This window comes from Spinacia oleracea, chromosome 3 (genome assembly GCF_020520425.1).
Source record: "Spinacia oleracea cultivar Varoflay chromosome 3, BTI_SOV_V1, whole genome shotgun sequence".
Taxonomy (NCBI): domain Eukaryota; kingdom Viridiplantae; phylum Streptophyta; class Magnoliopsida; order Caryophyllales; family Amaranthaceae; genus Spinacia; species Spinacia oleracea.
Genome location: NC_079489.1, coordinates 31,224,143 through 31,232,305, shown reverse-complemented (window position 1 = coordinate 31,232,305; position 8,163 = coordinate 31,224,143). Strand labels below are relative to the sequence as shown.

Sequence of the window (8,163 nt, the reverse complement as noted above, 5' to 3'; positions counted from 1 at the left end):
GCACACTCGAAAATCCTCGCCTTGACTTTGGAGAGAGACGTCTTCAGCTCGTCGACCTCAGCAACTAGCGTCTCCTTCTCGGCATTCAGCGTTGCAACCTCAGCAGCCCCCTTTTCTTGCGCCACCTGCAGCGCCTCAGCTCTGGCCGACGCCTCCTTGGCCACACCGCCAAGGCGACCAGCTTCCTGCTATGCCTTCTTCATGTCGTTTTTCAGTTTTACTATTTAATCCTCTAACATTATGACATGATGGCGTGTAGGTAAAGAAGATTGCAGGGCCTATTTGAACAGGAAAAGAAAATAATTCTAAGTCGCTGAATGACGAGATGATGATGGCATGCAACAAAAAGGAGACAAAGAATAAGCAAGCGAAACATACCCTCCATGCATCCGAGACGCTCTCGACAGTTGCAGCAACTGGGGACAGGGACTCTTGACGCTCTCGGCTGGATGGCATCCACAGACGGTTGACCTCAGGCCAAAGCTGGACTCGTGGCGCATCTGCCAACCCATAGTCTTCAGGGAACTCCACTGCAAGCTTCCTCTTCCGAGAAGGAGGCGGTAGCTTTTTCTCAGCAGGCATGAACGAACCAGTCTCCCCCGTCACCGTGGCGTCGATGGAAGCCTTTGCCGGCTTCGGAGGTGACATCACGGTGATGGGTTTAGGTCGAGACACACTCCCTAGTGCCTCCAACCTCCTCCTCAGCAACGCATCCGCAGAGGGAGCCTTGCCAGAGCGTGTCGACGGGCCAGTTCCTGTTAAAAGCATTTTTCGACGACTCAGTCTCGTCACACACTACAAGAATTTGTATCTTTAACGACAACCTAATTACGACGGGTCAAAATTCCCGTCGCAAAAGGCTTTTGCGACGGGGTTAACAACCAAACAATGACGGGAATAACCGTCGCAAATGTCTTTTACGACGGGTTTACGACGAATTTACGACGGGGTTTTCTATTAACGACGACCCCCTTTTATGACGGGTTCGCGATAGGAAATCCCGTCGTTAATCAATGATTATTGGCCTTTTGCGACGGGATTTCCCGTCGTTAATAGTACAATTTCTTGTAGTGACAACAGTTGTAGTATATATTTATTTTGAAAAGGGCAACGAACCCAAAGCTGTAAACTAACCCTAACCCATGTTTACCTGTTGATGTCGACATGTTTGCAGGCTCGGAGATTTCTTCTTCTTGAGAGGTTTCCTCACGCTCGAACTTGGTACCAACAAAAGCTCTGTCCTTCAGAGGAACTCCCAACAGCATGGCAGTTTTTTCTACAGCCTCGGCACCAACTCCAACCGTGTCAAAAGATGCACCTACAAAATCAAGAAAGTGAGACAAAGTCAAATCAACAAGCCCAAAAAACACAAAAAACAAACAAAAATACCTCTAGCCATCCAATCCCCCGTCAAGAAGTCGGAGTCGGGCCCTAAACTAGCCAACTCCACAAAAAAGAACCGACCCATCCACCCGCGGTCGTTCGAATTGTCCGCACCAAGGAGAGCCTCCCTGTCATCCTTGACATGCAACAAGTATCTACCAGCCCCATAATTCTGGACTTTGTAGGTATAAACCAGGTCTTCAACCCGGAATTCCATATCCAGTTTGCCGGCCAAATGGTCGACCAGATGCATTACCCTCCAGACTTGCGGCATTATCTGCGCCGACGGCACCGCCAAAGCCTTCAGAACTCCTCGCACCAATGGCGAGAAGGGATAAGTGTACCCAATTCTGAAGGGGTACTCATAAAAGTACACCCAACCGTCCGATACCCAATTGGCCCGTTCGACGGGCTGCGGCAACCGAATTACCGCCGACGGAGGGAAACCACACTCCTCCTTGATCGCCTCCACATCTTGCTTCCCCCAAGTGGCCGGCCGAGCATTCTTCTTGTCAAGAATGTGGGTAGGGCTGAAGATTGGTCCCTCGACCAGATCGCACTCCACCACTGCCCTCTTGTTCTTCGCGCGGGTGGATTTTTTTCCCATTCGTTGCGACATAGAAGGAATTGAAGAAAGAAGAAGGGAAGAAGATGGAAGCGGAGCGGTTACCTGAGGAAAGGAGAAAGAAAGAGCACCGGTTGCTTTTTCTGGAAAAGAGAAGAGAGAGAATGTAGGAGTAGGGGTGGTTGGACGGACAGCCCTATTTATTGGCGCTATTGGGCGGTTGATCTTTCCAAAGCAAAGTCATCATTACTCTAACGCCGTCAGCGTTGGGGGGATCAAGGGGCAGTTTCCACCCTTCCGTGAAACCCATTTTTCCTTTTGAACTTCCCGGAATAAATTCAAAATGGGTTTGGGGACAATTGTTAGGGGGGAAAATACCCTCTTGGTGACGTGGACAGACGTGGCAAGCATTGTATACGTGGCTGCCAGCAGGTCGTATGGCAGCACCGTTCTAACTCACTCTCAACGGTTGGGATCGAAGGCAACCGTTACAAACCATTGATGGAGCCGGCCTTCATTACGTATTTATTGTTCAATTATGCAATTAAGCACGAACGTTACACTCTTATTGTAAAGGCCTATAAAATGGCTTAACTTTGTCAGTTTACATATACGATTCCTAAGCAATAAAAGTACTATCATTCCATGCTATTACAACTTGCTCTCGTTACTCTCAATTATCTAGCTCGATCGATTGTTAGCACCATCATCAAGGCAAGTTCGTCTCTAAGTAGAATTTGCCCAAAACAGTGTCCTGCAACATTTTCTTTTTTTTATTGAATTGATTCTGATCCAAATTGTTACTGCTTGGTTTTGCTAATTATCGATGGTTTAGTGAATTGGTTGTTGCTGTTGTTGTAGTGGTGATTGTCAATTGAGGTTAATAATCGTAGTCTTGACATTTACTTACTATGGTAAAGATAGGATGTGACTGGAAAAAAAACAAATAAAATCCAAATGGAAGAGTCGCAGTCGGAGCTGCATCTCCTTCCTTGGCGCCGATGTCGCCATTTACGGTGCTTGCCGGCGCCATGAGGTAAAATATTATGTCCAATCTGTCATATTAAATATCCCTTAATTTATATGAAAGTGGGTTTAATTTATACATAAGTGGGATTTAAATTAATTAAATGCACAATTGTGTTCAAATTGTACAAAATTGAGTTAATTTTGTACGAAATTGGGGTTTTAACTTTTTGATTTTTTTGAGAAATAGGAAGCGAGTTTAGTTTCAGTCCACCGATTACATCACTTGAATGTTTGATTCTTTGATATTGTTGTATGGCCAGTGGCCATAAGATTTGTGTCATGGTTTAATTATTAAAGGCTTTTGTGTCTGAAGTTGTAGATGTTTTGAGCTTGCACACCAAGTGTTCGATGGAATGCCCAATTGAAACTCAGCTTCCATATACTATGATAATACCTACTGCCTCGTAAAATCCGGTCATTAAGTTTTTTTGTCGGGAATTGTTTTTAAAAATAATCTAACCATTTGACGATTTCCCGATAATAATTCAACCTTTGCACCCACCCGGTCACCAACCCGATATATTAGGTAAACTATACACGTGTCGTACTACCATTCGTTGTAATTTTTAGTTTTTTGTTAATAAATAGATTTTAAGCTCAAGGAGTGGTTTTGATTATGTTGCCGCAAGTTGATTAATTGTGTTGGGCACCCTAGGTATGTGATTCTCAAATGAAGCTACTACCTTTAGGAGACTATTAAGTATCTAATGTAATTATTGCATAGTCTTACCATATTTTCTAATTAAATTCCCTTTATTTGTGCATTTTTTATTATTTAAAATCCGTGTCCCATCTTTCCTACGGTTTGAAAATTTTTCGTTTCCCCATATTCGTTTCACGTGTCTGTGCAACCTAAGTCGAAGACTTTGATGGACTTGGGCTGTTAGAAACTTAGGAGTGCGTCAAATGGAAAACACTGCAAGAGATAAAATATATAGTTTAGAAAAGCTGGTTTGGTAGTCACTTTAGTACTGTATGAGTTTAGCCGATTGGCTGTAATAGTTTATTCGTGATTCTCCATATTAACTCGAACTTAGTAGTTGTATTATTTTTATGGTGAACTTTGTGAATTATCTTGCAACTTGATAGGTCAAAATTCATGAAAATCTTTAGCCTAAATCCATGAGAGGCCCTCATTAAATTTTCGCTAAGACCTAGGCTTTTACTGTCCTTGGCAGAGTTTTATGTGCATAAATTTTGCCTTTCGCCGGGAAGAAAATTGTAGAGATGCTCTTCATGGATTCCTAATCATTTGAATCGAAGTATGTGTATATTTTCTATCTTAGTATTGCAAGAAAGATAGTCAGGATATGTAAAGTTTGCTTGGTTAGGTGTATATTGTAAGCGTGACAAATATTCTTCCACTAGTAATTGCTTCATACAATATACTCCATTCTACTGTTTTTTCAGAAACACCAATGGAGAATCTATATCTTTGATATTTCATTTCATGTATATATGCATGTGGTTTGGAAATCTCTTTGCTTCAACTTTGTATTTACAGATGTATGTAGATATTTCTCTCAAGTCTAAACCAGTTTCGCAGCTTCAAATGAAGCTGTCTGACAAATGAATTTTTTTTGTTCTTTTTGTTGCTAATTCTTCAGTGTGGTGCAGCTTGAAAGCCAGTACAAGAGCAAAGAATTACGTAGATAAAGCTTAGGTTGACTACTACAAAAACCTATGGTGGAAGTATGGTGGTCCCTTTTGGGGGCAGCTATTCCAGCTATTTTTGCAGGGCAGGCCTGGAGGATTAAGAGAAGGCGGGATGAGGAGCAGAGAATTAAGAGTGCAAGAGGCCGAGAAAAGAGCTCAGACGACATTTTCGTTTGTGAAAGGATTTGCATGTCAAAGCGCATGTTAAAAAAGGTTGGTGCTTTCTCTAAGGATCCAATCCCAGATACTTGTGTCACTGTCTGTGGAGTCTCAGAGCTTGATGCATGCACTGATGCATGTGCACGGACTGTTTGTGTCAATCAACATCATGTTCCGAACTGGAATGATGTTAGTCTTCGAAGATGTCAAAGTGAATGTCTTAAGCTCTCTGCATCTCGTTCTTCCTATGACATAAGAACCAACATTGGGTTTTGTTTATGAAAAATTATGGTGGTTTTTGTTTAGTGTGTTGGGCACTGGTAGAAGCAAGAATTGCTGTAAATGTTTGAAAATTCCCATTCACCAAATTGCTGGCTTGAAACATTGAAGCCCATTTTGTTCTCTTGCTTTATGTTTGGAGTAACTGTTACTTACTTGAGCTTACTACTTAATGGAGATTATCCTTTTCTCTAAAATTTTGAATAATGTAGTCCCCCAAATAGATGCTTCATTCTATTTAAAATTGCTTATGTGCAGAAGTAATTGATTGTGTATTATAAAGAGGTGTTGCTTCATTAATTGAAGCGCGTAATGAATATGATCCATTGCCAAAAGTAAAACTAGATACTTGGGTCCCAAAGACCGGTTGCTGTGCAGCAACTGGCAAGGTGTTAAGTTGTCGTGTATGGCTTTCATGATGAAGGTGGTGTACGCTCTTCGGCCTGGTAGTTACGCTCTCCCCTTTCCTTGGCAATCTTACCTATCTTCAAAACATTTACGTTCACCACTTTCCCCTTTCCTTGGCATTCTTACCTATCTTCAAAACCTTTACTTTACAGACCTTGCAGGGTTAAGTGGTCCCATCCCTCCTGATTCCTGAACTAGGGGAGGTGTCACATTTAACCCATCTTACGTTATCCAAAAACCAACTAAATGGTTCAATACTTTCTTCACTTGGTAACCTCCATAAGCTAGAATATCTTTGCCTAGGGACTAATAGCCTCTATGTCACCATGCCGTATTATCTATTTTCATAGATTTGTCTTATATCCAGAGAATTGTGTTAGAGAACAATATGATTACTGGATTCCAAGTTTTGTCAATTTGAAACTCCTTTTTTTTACAAGAAGAACAAATAAGCCCAAAACCTACGCCACCATCCCATGTTTTCTAGCTGCTACAACTAGGTCATGGGCAGGTGTAATATTGTTACGCGATACATTAACTATAGAACAGAAATCAAACATTACAGCAGTGACTCTAATATCTTCTAGGATTCCAGCAATTTCAAGAGCACCCGTTCTTCCTTCCTTGAGCAGGCTGCAAATCACTCTATTGTCCGAGAGTGTGGTGATTTGTTTGATATTTCTTTGTGTCACCTCAATGAGGCCTCTCAATATGGAATACCCTTCAGCTTGTATAGCTGAGGAGGCTATAATTCTTCCTCCTCCCTTGGCTATTGTGATTTGGTCATGCATGATAATCCAACCAATTGCCACCACTGAGTCTCCATTTTTCTTCCTCTTCCATGCTCCATCCACCAGCAGTTTGAAACCAGACGTATTGAAATCACCCTTCAGAATTACAACCGGCCTTGAGTGGATGTTCTGATCCCGGATTTTCTTCTCAGCTTCTCGTTGTCTAATTTCAATCCCTTCCTCGTTGTCAGTACATGCCTTCTTTGTTATTTCTAGGATGCTCCTCGGGTGCGGCGTAAGATTTCTAAAAACCACTGCATTCCTATGGAGCCAAATGCCCCAAAAGTTGGCCACGAAATTGGATGCGTGCGAGCTATTAGGCTCGTCTTCCTTCCACATACAGTTCATGAAGTTTGTAATCCAATCTTGGATGACAATGCTTGTGTCTTGTTGTGTGTTAATCCCCAAATCTAACGCTCTCCACACATGGCTTACAACCTGACAATCTCTGAAAAGGCGACTTTCGTCTTCTGCATTCTTGTTGCAAAGAGGGTATGTGTTGTCTACCCTCATTCCTATCTAATTAGATTGGTTCTCAGTGCCAATGCTTTGATAAGCAGTTTCCACATAAACACTTTCCACTTCGGGAGGATCGACATTCCCCATAGCTTCTTCCAAAAACCTTGCCTATGGTTTTCAGCCCCTTACCCTAGTTGTCCTAGTTGTCCTTCTCTCAACATGTTGTAAGCTGACTTGACTGATGCTTCTCCATTTTCTGACATTGCCCAGATGACCCTGTCTTCTTCACTGTTCCTTTGAATGTGGGTACTGAGGATCGCTTGAGCTGTACGGGTTGTAAAAGATCTCCAAATGAGACTATAGTTCCAGACCCTGGACCCATCCACTATGAGCTCTTTGACTGGCTTACGTTGTAGATCATGTTTAGCTTCCTCTGTAGAAAACTTAGGTTTCCCAATTTCTAACCAATTATCCTCCCCAATTTTTATCGAGTTCCCAAGACCCACCACTTTCCCAAACCCTTCCCTGCATTCAAACACACACTTGGAGAGCCCTCTAAATCCCCATGATGCAACCTGGGGGCATTTTCTTTCCAGTCCGCTAGTAACTGGGGAGAGTTTGTAATTTGACTTGTAAATTTTTGCAATGAGTAGTTGTCCATTATTGTGGATTCGATGAGATTTCTTGACTAAGAGAGATTTGTTGAAGTGATCTAGGTTTCTGAGTCCCACGTCTCCTTTCTCCTTGGGCAACTCAAGCAAGGTCCTTTTTCTCCAACAAATGCCCCCTACATCTATGCTCTTCCTCCACCAAAAGTGACAAAGGAGAGAGTCTATTTTTTCCTTAATCAGTTTGGACACTAGGAAGACATAAAGTATGTTGGTGCAAAGTTATGCAAGGATACCATTAATGAGCAGCAGTCGCCCAGCCTGTGATAGCGCAAGGCTCTGCCATGAGTTGATCTTGTTTTGCACTTTGTCAATCAATGGTTTGAAACTGGCAGATCTTCTCCCATCTACTTCCACATTGCACCCCAAGTAAGTGCCCAGTTTCTCACAGCTCGGCGTGCCCAAAACTTTTCTCATAATGTGCTTGAATCTTGTTGGCGTATTAGGACTGAACATGACTGAGGACTTATCGTAGTTGATCATCTCTCCAGATATGTCGCAGAATAATTTCATAGTGTCTCTAACTGCCTGGCAGGAATCAACTGATGCTCTAAAGAAAAACAAAGAGTCATCAACAAAGAATAAATGAGACAAAGTAGGGGCTTGTCTGGCCACTTTGACTCCTTGTATCCTCTTGCTTCCTTCGAGGTCTAAGAAAATTTTTGAGAGTACTTCATCACTAGAATAAATAGGTACGGGGAGAGAGGGTCACCCTGTCTTAGCCCACATGTTGGCTTAAATCTAAGCGACGGTTCCCCATTAATGA

The 8,163-nt window shown here is 42.5% G+C and overlaps 2 protein-coding genes across 2 annotated transcripts; one reads left to right on the top strand and one right to left on the bottom strand.

Annotated features, from left to right (window-relative positions):
• Positions 1-4,660: 4,660 nt before the first annotated feature.
• On the top strand, positions 4,661-5,900 carry LOC110801240 (uncharacterized protein At5g64816-like). The gene is made up of 3 exons (XM_022006580.2): positions 4,661-5,061; positions 5,355-5,460; positions 5,847-5,900. Exons 1-3 carry the CDS (start codon positions 4,661-4,663, stop codon positions 5,898-5,900), a joined length of 561 nt encoding a protein of 186 aa, XP_021862272.2.
• Positions 5,901-5,940: 40 nt separating this feature from the next.
• Positions 5,941-6,783, bottom strand: LOC110801239 (uncharacterized). The gene has a single exon (XM_022006579.1). The coding sequence runs from the start codon at positions 6,781-6,783 to the stop codon at positions 5,941-5,943; it is 843 nt and encodes a 280-aa protein (XP_021862271.1).
• Positions 6,784-8,163: the final 1,380 nt, after the last annotated feature.

Coding starts and splice junctions, on each gene's coding strand:
- LOC110801239 (XM_022006579.1), bottom strand. CDS start 6,783: ATGAGGGTAGACAACACATACCCTCTTTGCAACAAGAATGCAGAAGAC.
- LOC110801240 (XM_022006580.2), top strand. CDS start 4,661: ATGGTGGAAGTATGGTGGTCCCTTTTGGGGGCAGCTATTCCAGCTATT. Junction 5,062..5,354: donor GACATAAGAACCAACATTGG/GTTTTGTTTATG, acceptor TGTATTATAAAG/AGGTGTTGCTTCATTAATTG. Junction 5,461..5,846: donor GCTGTGCAGCAACTGGCAAG/GTGTTAAGTTGT, acceptor TCTTATATCCAG/AGAATTGTGTTAGAGAACAA.